The following is a 13,026-nucleotide window of genomic DNA, read 5'->3' as shown; positions in this document are numbered from 1 at the left end:
CACATCACACCCAGTCATACCAACTTAAGACTCTTACATTGACTTGCACACAGGCGGCTTTACCTATCCCAGATTTATTCGTCTTCCTATTATAACCCTATTTAAAATATAGGCATGTGTTTTCCTTTGTTCTTCTCAACAGAAAAAATAACATACAGAGAGAAGAATACTTACGAGAGGTCACTGAAGTCTGGAAAAACATACATGTGCCTGAAGCTATCGATAGCAATAACCGGACAGTCTGCTGGAGTCTTCTGAATATGGAGGAGGGGGTGCCTGAATTTATCACAGTCAGCATGGAGGAAGTTTATTGTACCTTGAAATTGTGAGCAGAGAAAAATCCATGTTAGGATTTATTTTATTTATCCTGAATCCTACTCTAAGTATTTTCACAAGTAGTACAAAGGTGGAGATACTAAATAGATACAACATGCAAATTTGAAAACAGATTTAAACAACTAGGCACACTAAAATAACAGATTTTCTGAAAGTGTTTTTGGCTACAACACAAGCTGAAGTTTTGTTTTAATGCCCTCTCTAACTGTATGAAATTGGTGAGACATGGACAATTTCTGAAATAGTTCCTTAATAATAAATTGTTTCAACTTTAATCACTTCTAGAGGAATCAATCCTCACCGTCAAGAAGCACATAAAACTAGGCTTCTGTTTGACCTTTGCTTCCATTCTACATTGAGTTCATCTGAAAAAAGTCTGTAGCAATAAAGAGTTGATACAAACCTTTTTCACTTATTAACTGTCGTGCAACCTCCTGCTGGAATTTCTCTAAACTCTCCAAGTCATCCTTCATGTGGAAAAGTATGAGAAAAGGAAGGCCTTCTTCTGTCAGTTCCTGCACAGAAAACAAAAGACAAGATTCATTTCTTCCATTTCCTAAATACACTTAAGTGATTCCAGCAATTTTCAAAGTCAGCAAGATCTCTGATTTATAAAGACCAGAAAAAGATATAATTAAGGACATTAACTGCTGACCTTTCATCTAAGACACCCATTTTACACAGGTAACTGTTTCTTTCCCCTTTATCATAAGTAGCAGTAAAACGATGCAAGTATTTCATTATTAACATTTTAGAAGTTGGTGACTTCTTAGCATAACTCAACAAATGAGTATCTTTAACTATCTCCCATCCTTAAGAAAAAAAAAAAGCAGAAGCTAATGACATGACTGTACCGTTTACAATCAAGCACTACTCTTTTGCCAATGAGCGCGTCCTGACTGGTCAACTGTGTAAAGCATCGTTATGAAACTCACATGCTGATACATCACTAAAGGTGAGAAACAAATGAAAATCTTTGTTGGACAGGCAAGCTTTAGTTCCTCGTTAGGAATGCATTCTTGCACCCCGAGTGCCTTCCAAAGATCTCTCTCCAGGGACAGATAATTGTATCAACTCCTGAAATATTTTATTCAGGAATTTTCTTTTATTCAAAACCAAAACAAAACATGAACTACACATATTTGCTTGCTTCAGAAGTCATTTTTTTTTTGAGTCAAACGCCAGTTCAATTTACTAGAGACCAACTGAAGAAAGTCATTTACCAAAGGAAATGCCTACGATCTCACTTATGTTTCATTTGCACAACTGGTATACAAGCAAGTGCTGCTGCTTCTTCGTTTCCATTCTGTATCTGAATAAAGCCTATGCTTTTTGAGAAAGACAGCACTTGACAGCACTTCTACCACCAAATACAGTTTCTTCAGATACTTCCAATCTGCAGCAAGTTGGAAGAAACACTTTCCCTATCAGCATGCAGCCAGTTTCATGGTGGACATGAAATAGCCAGCAGCCTCCTTTCAAGCAAGCCTGCAAATCGAGTCGAAGCTCAGTCTTTTAACAGCAGGTTCCAAAAATCCTCATAACTTCAGTGCTCTTGGCAAAACGGAAACTTCCCAACCCATCACTAAAACAACCCCTGATCACATTTGCTCTCATTTTTCATTTAAAATTTATAGTAGAAATTGTTGCATTCATATTGAAGTATTCTGGTACCATAAACGCAGCCTAAGTCACATCACTCCCTAGCTTTTCTCTGTAGTATTGTGCAGTATATATTAAGAGCCTATCTAACTACTATGCAATTTCAGCAGGCAGAAATCCCTATTTTAGCATGTTTAAATTTGTTTGGGTAACAGCAACACTGAAATTTTTAAACAAAGTTGCCAGGCAAAACATCAGGTTGGAATTGAAAATATTTGCCTAAGTAAACGGGAATTGAAGGTTGCAAGAACAACCAGAAAAGCCAAGACACAATGTGATACAGACTGACAGCGACGAACCTTGGCTTCTAAGGCTCAAAAATCCAATTTCACCATGGGAAAAGTACACTGAAAATCTATCTCACAGGTCTAAACACAACGGCATGTGGTATCTTTTACGTGGCAACTGACTGAGTTGCGAATGAAGATTAATATTTGTTTAACTAAGACCTTTCCAATGTAAGTTGGCAGCGTTGACTAGAAGGTCATACTTAAATTGTTTTGTGCATCCCACCCTATTCCTCCCTCATGCAAATTGAAGTGTTCTGCATGCACAGAGAAGCAGTGTTACATACTGTGCATGTTCAGGATAAAAATTAAAAACTTGTGTAAACTGAGAACAACGGATTCTTCCGTCATGCGACTGATTCTTTGGTTCAAAACCAACGTGGACAACGTGCTGCAATTCATTACAAACTTAACAGAGTTTCCAGCAGATGCTGTGGCTATATACAAATACTCCCCGAGACACTTTGACCTTTCTAATTGTTTTTTTCCCTGTTTATTTAACAAAAAAGTTATAATACAGATCTGGAAATAGGTGAAAAAGAAGAGTAAGTCATGAAAGGAAAAAGAAAAGCACTGAAAGAAAATAAGGATAATTAGAAGAAAAAATGTTTAAATGCATGCCCCCAAATCCCACTTTATGAATTACAGCTAAAGGCAAAAGCCAAGGAAAAGGACATGCGAACCTAAAAAGATTAAGAAGGTATCGGTGCTTAAATACATTGACCAAAAAAAAAAAACAAAACAAAAAACACCACGTTTTTTTATTGATTCACCGAAGTAGCCAGCTCCATAGATGGTTAACACTATTTAACTATTATTAGCCACTTTGGAAGTGGCTAACACAATAACATTTTTCTACTACCAACTTTAACATCAAATTTTAAAAGCTAACTGACTATAATTAAATGATGGTTCACAACTATTTTATTCTTTTGAACTGTCATGGACATGCTCACATGGATATTTTCTACCTTGACTAGAAACGTTTTTTTCAAGGTTGTATTAAGCAAAAAACACTTAACTAATATTTCTCTCTGGATTTTAAAACAAATCAGTATCTTGTCATAACATTTGCAATTTACATGAATAATACAGTCTACCCAAGGTGTTACGCACTCATGTCACTCACATGTACTTACAGACACACATTTTTCTTACACATGTATGCTCTTAGTGTCCAACTGTCCACACTCATCAAGTCTCCAGACACTTTTTATGACCTATATGCATGACTATTTTTTTTTTAACACTACCAGACTAAAATGCTATCACAAATTTGCCTCCAGTGAACTTCAAGTCTAACTAAAAAGCTCCAGAACAGCGAAAAAAATCAACGACAACTATTTTCTGCAAAAAGCAAAGCATGCAGAAGGTTGTTGGGCATGAATGAAAGACCCTGAAAGACACATTTTGATTTTGAGAAGGAAATCCCAAAAGTAGAAAGGTAGAAAAAAATTCTTACCTCCCCATTTTCAAATGTAATTTCTCGAACTAGTGGTACACATTTATCTTGTGTCCATGCATAAATCAAATCAAAATTGGTTAGAGAGCCTAAATATACCATATCTGGGGCATTTTCCTGTTGAAAAGAAAAATACTAGTTGAGAAACAGTAAAAATGACATTCCTACTGACCTGACATAAAGGTGACAATGTCTAGACAAATATTAAAAACCAATCTTATGCCCATATTCAACTGCCATGCATGTAACACTTCTATAAACTAAGTTACAGAAATACAAGCAAATAATTGCACGATCATTTATGCAATCAACTCCACTTCCTAAGATAACCTATGGGGAATTAACTTCTGCCAGGTGGAGAAATAACTCCATACCTAAAAATACCTCATTTTGTACATACTACCCTACTGCTCCATCATGCATTTACATCAGATGTAAACTAAATGCAGATACTAAGCTCCTTCATGCTGACAGTTATAAAGAATCACCAAAAAAAACCCACAACATAAAACAAACACACACGAAGTCCTCTAGGACTTGAAATTGGTATTTTACATTTGCTTTGCCAAAGATATGAATAAATAATTTTCCTTTCCCTTTCCTTTGTTCGCTAGTAGTTATAACTCAGTGTTCAGTGCTACCAACTTTTAAATGTAATTAAAGTTTTGGTTAACACCAAGTAAAGCACAGTTGCTGTGGTTTGACCCAGCTGGCACCCAGCCGAAACCAGGACAACAGCTTAGTAAGCTGAGGGCATGATTAAGCACACATTGATTCAGAAATGCCATATAAGCCTTGTAACTTAATAAAATGTTTTGGCAGAAAAAGGTTTGAAGTCCCCTTTCCCCTTAGGTCATTGCCTTTTTTTTAAATTTTGTTATTATTATGTAAGCAACATTTTTTTACATATTTCAGAAAGGAGCATATGTGCAAATATTATGTTTCTAAGAAGTCTTGCAGATCTTTCTCCGTACTGAATTTTTCCTCAAGTTAAACTATGGGAGTTTGTTAACAGGCTGTTAATTTCTACTATTTTTTTTTTAAATGAAGAAAATAGCTTTTAGCTCCCAAATGAGCTAAGCCACATAAGACAGGCAAGTTATAGTCAGAAAATTGCCACTTGCATTGAGAAATGGAAGGTTTACCAAATGTTGAACTTCAGACTTTTTTTTTTTAAAAGACATCTACAGGACACAAAATATCTATATATACCTATATAGATATATACGAGATAAATTGACTGCTTTACTACAGAAAAAAACAATTTCTGGACACTGAAATAAAAAATGTCAGATATAGGTTTTGCACACTTAATTAGCAACAAATGACATCGAGATATTTTTCACTGGCTCTGAAACACCAGCTCCTATGACCCTATTTCTCACTCTGTTTAACAATGAAATAAAAGTAAGATTAAAGATGCAGCAACATACTGAATGGTGTGAATATAGTCTCCATTAGTTCATATTCATATATAAAGAAAATTAGCAAAATAAAATACATAGTTACACTTACCCCTGGTGGCTTGTAGATTATATTGTCTCCGCTAAATCTCTCTGCTTTTGAAATAGCCCTACAACAAACCAACCAGTAAGCATGTCTCGGTACAGACAAACAAAATAGCTGATACCAAAAATCATATTTTAATTCGCTATCTTCACTACGTTTTTCCTTCAAAATTTGAAGAATCAAAGTGCTTGATCTTTAAAGTAAAGTGACTCCACAGATTCTTGGTCAGGCTAGGTGAGAGGGCAGCAATGGAAGCAGCAAGCCAGATCCGTAAGATGAGAAGTTTGGAATAAAGGCATCAAAGTGCAAGTGATGAATGCTTGTAGAATTTTGGATATGAGATCAGCAGAGAACAATGTTAATGAATTAATATGACCTTGTAAATTAAAAAAAAAAAGTAATAATTAAATACTCTTTCTTAAGAAAGGAAGTGAGAGAGAAATGGATTTTTATTTGTATTTATTCTTCCTGTTCCACTGTTTACACTGGAAATTTACATCTTATCTACCTTTATAAAGCAGGGCTTTGCTAAACTCTACTGGCACAGCTAATGAGAAGACAGAGAGCAAACAAGCCCACACTAGATCTGTTCTGAGGATAAAATGGACAGAGAGCACAAGATGCAGCCTGTGGCTTCTGACCACTGATGGTACACGTGTGCCTGGAGAACACATGCAGCTCCTCCTAGACATTCAGCTTAGCATTACACCTTAGTGAATTCCCCCCTCGCCTCTGGCGTATTTTGTGGTTCCTTAATCCCAACCAAAACAGAGCATCCCGAAAGCTGCTACCTTGAACCCCAGAATTTATCATCTCTTATTTAAAGCGATGGGGTAGGCATGCAACATCAGAGAGATGCCCTGCCTCCTCTGCCATGCCTTGCCGTGCCAGCTTAACTGAAGCTGGCTAAACAGACCCAGCTGGCTGATTATGCCTCCAGAGAATGAGATGAGCCATCTATTTCTTCTCCTTCTTGCACAGAGTAGGAAAGGAAAGCATGTCAACCTCTGGGAAGGTTGACAACCCCTGTTCCAGCTTCTTCAGTTATAGTATCTCTGCTATGGACTCAATATAAACACTGCTGAAGACTGATTAAGAGGGAAGGGAGGAAAAAAAAGAACAAAGTAAAAATCTTAATTTATTTTGCTGCAGGAGGAAGTAAATCTCCCAGGGGTCTGAAAAGAACTGGAGGGCAAAGCAAAAAAAGACATCACAAGGCTTAATTCAAAGTACCTGTGTTTCATTTACTTTATTTGATCCAGTTATCCTTCTCATAGCCAGTACAAAAGATGCCTTGCCTAGTATGTTACACCTATCACTATTTTCACCAGCTTAGAGATCTGTATTTTAAAATGCATTTTTGTATTCCAGATGTGACTGCTCCAAGAAAAAAAAATTAGGCTTCTTTGTAATCATTATCATCACTGAGGTGAACCACTCACATCCCAATCAATCCTTCACCAAATAACAAGAAAGTGAAGACATTCAAGCCCCTGCCCAATCACTGCTGATAAACTCGTAATACTTTGTTAGGAAATATGAGCTATAGGGTAGGCCTTTTGTGGACCCTCAAGAGTCCTCTTCTGTGTACTTCCATTTCAGTAGCTGCAACTGTGACTGATTTGTTTCAGACAAGTCAAAGCAGGGACATGAGGAGGAAATACTGAATCCCTAAAGATACTTCTTTTCAAAACAACCCAAATGGAAACACCAGCAGTTTGAGTTTCATCCCTCCTTGAAGCAATAACCTAGAAAGCAAACCTTTTGGAACCATGTAAACCCCTCACATTTGCTTGCTAAAATTAAAACACTTCTCAGATATGCCACTTTCTTCCCTGAATTATCTACAGTTCATCACAGACCTTTAAGATAAACGTATTTTTTTGGCGGCTTGTTTTCTGTTTCTGCATTTGACTTTGCTGCAGCACAACAGCACAGAGCCTTGTTTTCCACTCCTATGAACATTTCAGATTTGCCCTACTGTAGTTCTACCTTTAAATACTAGCTCTGGTGTCTCTTCGTCAGTGCACCTCCTACTTCCTTCTGCTTACGACTCTTCTCTCACTCATCTTGCTCTGTGGTCCCCACAAATTGTAACAGAGTTGTAAAGATCAGCTGATTTAAGAATAATTATCTAGATGATCCTGAACTAAGCAGCACTAACGCTGATTAAAAATAAGCTATTACAACTACCTGAGGCCAGAACGGTTTTGACATAGCAGGGAACAGTTCTACCTTGACTGAATTATTTTTTTCCCTGCCAAACTCATCTGTTTCACTTTTAGCCTACCAGAAGTTTGAACACGATGGCTCACATTACTGTCATATCTGCCATACCACAATACCTGCCAAACTCTTTGTCCATACCAAAGTCAGAAATCCCTCACAGGGCCTGTTGGGAGGCTGAGTCAGAAGAGTCTGACTGATCAGGGACAGTTCCCAGTGAAACACTTTGCTATTTATAATCTCAGTAGAAACCACTTATGTAGACTCCCTTGGGAATCTTTTTGCACATTATTTTTTGTAGGAAGCTTGAGAGCTGAAGCCACTCAGAGCTGAAAACACTTAGTTTCCAGGACTGCTGTCTGGAAGGCTTCACTTTAACACTCTAACGGCTCCAGGCTAGAAAGGGAACAGAAACAAGGCTGGTGAAGTCAGAAATGACAAGCCTCTTTGCAGGGCCTTAAGTAACAAGGGCAGGTTACAAATAACCAAACTCTGATCTGTTCCATTATGTTTGCTTACTGCCTACATACAAAGGAAAAACAAATAAATAAAAAGCAGCCTCTACTTCAAGACTTCAAGAATGCATCCAACAATTAAATGCTAACAACTGAGTGCTGGGAGACTACTGCTCATTGTACCAGGCTGACAAATAGCAAACCAAGGACTAACAGATTCAAACAATAGCGGAAAGAACCTTAGAAGTATTGTTAGTTTTCTAATTATTCCTTTTTTTTTTTTAAAGGCATTTCTGAAATAAATGATAAAAGTCATTTGAGGGGGTCAAAATAATTCCAAGTTCTATTAGTAACTCAAACTGGCTGCCCTGAGAACCAGAACGGATGCAGTTGTCAGAAAACATGCCTGAGATAATGGCCACATCTTTGGGATGAGACCAACATCAGTTGCACAAGATATGATTATTCTCCCATGGCCAAGACTGTTTACACAGTCATAGGATATCTAATTAGGAAGTGGAATAAGGGAGAGCCACCTGTACTCCTGTATGTTACAAACACTCCCCTCTTTGCCTCCAAGACTTTTACAAAAAAAAAAAAAAAAAAGACTTCAAGAGGCATAAGAGATTGACAAAAATTTTTTTTCAGACATAAAATTTTCTACCTTGTTCCACTTGCTTCACTATTCTTCATTCGCTACATTCAATTCAAAAAACCCTTAGGGCAACTGTATGTGGTATAAAAGCTAGTATAATCCATACAAATTCCTGATCTTGCAACTGCGGGTAGATTGCAAACCACTGCATTCACATTAATGCCCAATCACTTCAAATTGGTTGCTGCTGGCACATTAAACACTGCAGAAAGAGTCTATAATTGCATTTTATTATGCTACTTAAAAAGAAAATCACTCACTCCCAATTTATTCTGGTTTCCCCAGTGAATATCTTCTAATATTTTTAAACATTGGTGTAAATCTGTATAACAAGGAGAAATTTGAATTTCTTAAGGTTGTTCCAGGCTAACACCATGTAGCTCATCAGTACAATTGCCTTTCTAAACTGTTAACATGTGCAGAGACATAAAACTTGCATGACACAGACCCAGACACAGAAATCAGGCATTTTTTTCCCCAAACTCAAGAGGAAACAAGCAAGAAACTCCTGAATTACTCTTCAGAAGGAGAAAAAAAAAGGAGAAAAACTACAAAAAGAAAAAAAGACTATGAAAACAGTAACATTGTAAAGAAAAAAATGAGACTGTAAAAAAGAATCAGTCAGTAAAGCTACAAAACTGATAAAGTTTCTGCCCCAACTCTTCCTTACTTATTCCCCTGCAAGGAAGCAGGAGTTTTGCGACAAAACTGCCCAGCAACCTCCCCTAAAACTTGCCCAGTTACATTTAAAATGATTGAGAAAGAGCAACAAAAAGGAAGAGGAGGTAAATCAGTTAGATTTCACAACAAGCATTAGGATTAGAGTTTTCTTCCTCCTCCTCCTGCACTTTTCTCAGTGTATTTATCTGAGGATGCCTAGTCTCTTCAGTTATACCACACTGAAATTATTAAAAGAAGTCCATTTAATTAAGCCATATACAGTTCATTAACATAATTTCAGTAATGAAGTCATGTAATTGAAGCATTAAAAAAAACTTACCCAAAGGCAGACAGGAATACACAATCATCATGCAAAATATTCGCTACTCTTTCAAAAGTTCTGTAATTGTCAGAGTCCTTTTGCTCAAAGTATCCAATGATATTTCTTCTACTGCGCTGTAAAAGCAAAGGTTACATTAGAAGTTACCTCAAATTACCAGAAACTATCAATACTCCCTAATGACATTAAATACAGAAATGCTGTTCATTCAACAGTCAACCATACAAAACATTTCTTCTTGCAGTCAGATGGTGTGTATTAATACAAAGACTAATATTGTAATTTTCAGAAGCCTTACTATGAATATTTTTCCAGTGAGAAATATTCAAAGTATCACCTTGTCAAATACAAGATACAATTCCTTTCAAGTGATTAAAAGTAAAATAAGTAATTTGGTAGTGGTGTTACTGTAACAAAACTAATGCAGTTGGAAGAGTTATTATATTGGAATAATTCCTAATACTGGAAGTAATCTTTTTTTTTTTTTAATGCTCATTCAAAAAGTCACTCACAATATTTCTGAATGGAAAATCCCCATAGTATTAAACATGTACTTCAAGTACATTATCTTTCCCTTGTTCAACATAAAACAAAACACAAACATATTTAGGAGGAAGAAAATCAAAATACTTACATCAGCAGTATTAATTTCTTCCAAATCCTGGACCTCCCGAATAGGATTGCTCTTCTGCTGCCTGATATAGTCTGCTATTGCTGTCACAGACCTCTGGCCCCTGTATTCTCTCTTCATCATCATTCCATTCCGGAAGAGCTTCAGTGTTGGGTATTTGCTTATCCTGTATCTCTGAGCTATATCCGCTAAAAAAGAAATTCAGAAAAAAAAAAAACATCCCTGAGCGCAGTATCTTATATATTTATTTATACACACACACAGAAGTGGAATCTCTGAGCCAGTAGCCCACCTCTTTAAAGAGCAAACTAAAAAAAGTCACTGTAGGGGAGAGAATGGATAGCAGCTACAGTATGTACCGACCTTCATAAAAAAATCATGACCAAAATTTAGGTAACTAAAGACTCTGCTAAACTATATTCACATAGTACACTTCTTGTGAACAACTACAAAAAGCAGTTTAAGACTATGACAGTATAACAGGAAAATGAGAATCTTAAAAGCTCCCAAAAATCTGAGTCAATCCACACAGGCCGTCTTTTTTTAAACATACTATGATTTTTATCTCACTTACAGTGCTGGAAATGCAGTTGTCACCTCTTCTGTTCTAGAGAATGTGAACGCTGTGCAAAATATTTCTTTTGGCTTAGAAGTCCAGAAGACAGCTGTGACAAATTCTGAGCTGTTCAGGTTTTGAAGGTTTCAGCTTTCAACATTAAGAACATCTGTGTACAAGTAGTGTGGGCATTCCCTCAAAGACTGTTCTTCATTCACATCTGTCCAAGAAGCCCAACTTTATTTTAGACCTGGACTGCCTTCATGAAGCATAGTGCTTCATTCAACAATGCAATATATGTTTGTGTTAATCTAACATAAAAGCACTATTTTCACCCCTATATAACAGATCAGCTATTTAACTATGTTATTTAATTACAAATTTAAGAGAGTAATAATAAACAAAGGTTTTTTTTAACAATACAGAACAATTAGAAGAGGAGCAAAGAAAGCTGAGCAGAAGTAATGAAGCCCACTTCCTTATGTCCCATATCTTCAATCACTACTAATATAATAATCCAGTTCTTCACTACACCTCAGAATATTTCAAGTGTCCCTTTGTCCCTCAATTAATTTGATTAATAATTGGGACACAAAGTTGCAACAGGCATTGGAGGTAGTTCCTAGATATGCACTGACAAGGAAAATATAACCAGTAAGTGGTTAAAGGCATGAAAAACAGAATCCATCACTCTTTTTACCACAACCTTTTGTATCGTGCAGAAGCTATTCTTGTACCTCTCCAACATCCAGCAACCACTTTAAACGAAGTTCATAAGTACTTAATAGCTTTGAATGTTTTTCCCTCCTTCAGATGTGGTCAAAATTCAGCAAAAAACTTCAAGAAGTTTTATAAGGAGCAAATGGGGAAACAATGTCATTGTATAAGCTTTGGACTCTTAGGAAAACAGGGCTCAAAACAAATAATAGAGACAAATCATGCAATGCCAAGTAGATTTCCACATCCACTTTCCTTCTGTTTTTTTGTTTGGTTTAATTACGTCCTTCTGTTTTCTCCTCCCCAGAAACGTATCTGAAAACCAAATACCTCAGTACCCGTGTGAAAACTGGGTGTCCTCTATTAAAACAGCAGGGTGGGATACAGTTTACCTAAGCATCAATCATGTTTGTACCTAAAAGCCAACTGAATCTCAAGGTACGATCACTCAGACAATTTTCCAGAGTTGCTTCACCCTCGGAGGTGACTGATTCTAGTCAGCCACTCCTCTCCTGCTTTCCTTTCTGCTTTTTTCTCTCCCAAGGAAAGAGAAAGTGAACTTTCATGGACCTATTTATCCTTCGGAGACACAAGTTTTTTTCAGTCAGCAGAAGAGAGGAAGATACTGAAACTGCGGGCTGAATGCACATCTCACTACCTTCCCCAGGGTCACAGACCAGCCGAGCTGAAGGGACCTCTGGAGGCCACCAGGCCCAACACCCCTGCCCAAGCAGGGACACCTTCCTACAGCAGGCTGCCCAAGAGGCTTTGGAAGATCTCCAAGGTGGGAGACTCCACAACCTCTCTGAGCAACCCGTACCTGTGCTCTGTCACCTGTACAGTGAACAAGTGCTTCGCGACGTTCAGATGGAACCTCTTGTGTTCCAGTTTGTGCCCTTTGTGCTTATCTTTTTACAAACTCCTTCGAAGTCCAAGTGTACATCTCAAGTGACCTGGATTGGCCCCACAGTAGTAGGGCAAGTAAATGAGGGTCAGGCTGGATTCTGACCAGCAGCGTATCTGGAACAGTACTGAAAAATGTGAAAATTAACCCTGACAAGAACGTCATTTCTTCTTGATTACACATTTACCACGAAGCAGATTTGCTATCTTACTCCTACTCTTTTTCTTTTTTAAAGAAATGAGACAGAAGTCCTTTGTAAGCTATTATATAAAGGCAGTTGTCACAAGCAACGTACTGAAAATGGGGAGCTAGCTATCTCTTAGCTGCAAAACAAAATTAAAATCCCATGCAACTTATGTCCTCCAGAACATAAAGCTCTCCATCTCATTTCGACTTATTAGAGAACAAAAAACATTCAGTGAGAACACCCAGTGAAACCATCAGCAGCTTTAATTGCCATGAAAAAGTTATCACTTGCAGCTTCAGTTACTGAAAACAATCTTTGCACCAGTCTGAGAACTTAAGATTTGCATGGCCGGGACGAGAACCACACTTACTCCACCAAAACATTCTTGAATATGCCTCCAATCAGTAAGCTTAGGAGCTTCACTAAGCTCCGTTCCTAA

At 37.3% G+C, this 13,026-nt stretch overlaps 1 protein-coding gene across 1 annotated transcript in view; it reads right to left on the bottom strand.

Annotated features, from left to right (window-relative positions):
* ERP44 (endoplasmic reticulum protein 44) overlaps positions 1-13,026 on the bottom strand; it is a 52,483-nt gene that overhangs the window by 6,002 nt on the left and 33,455 nt on the right. The window contains 6 exon segments of the mRNA XM_066992689.1: positions 175-316; positions 740-851; positions 3,748-3,864; positions 5,263-5,320; positions 9,593-9,708; positions 10,227-10,411. Of these exon segments, the coding sequence (XP_066848790.1) occupies positions 175-316; positions 740-851; positions 3,748-3,864; positions 5,263-5,320; positions 9,593-9,708; positions 10,227-10,411 (730 nt within the window).

The sequence above is a fragment of the Anser cygnoides genome, chromosome 2 (genome assembly GCF_040182565.1).
Source record: "Anser cygnoides isolate HZ-2024a breed goose chromosome 2, Taihu_goose_T2T_genome, whole genome shotgun sequence".
Classification (NCBI taxonomy): Eukaryota; Metazoa; Chordata; class Aves; order Anseriformes; family Anatidae; genus Anser; species Anser cygnoides.
The sequence above is the reverse complement of the archived record's forward strand: the minus strand, read 5'-3'. Positions and strand labels throughout refer to the sequence as shown.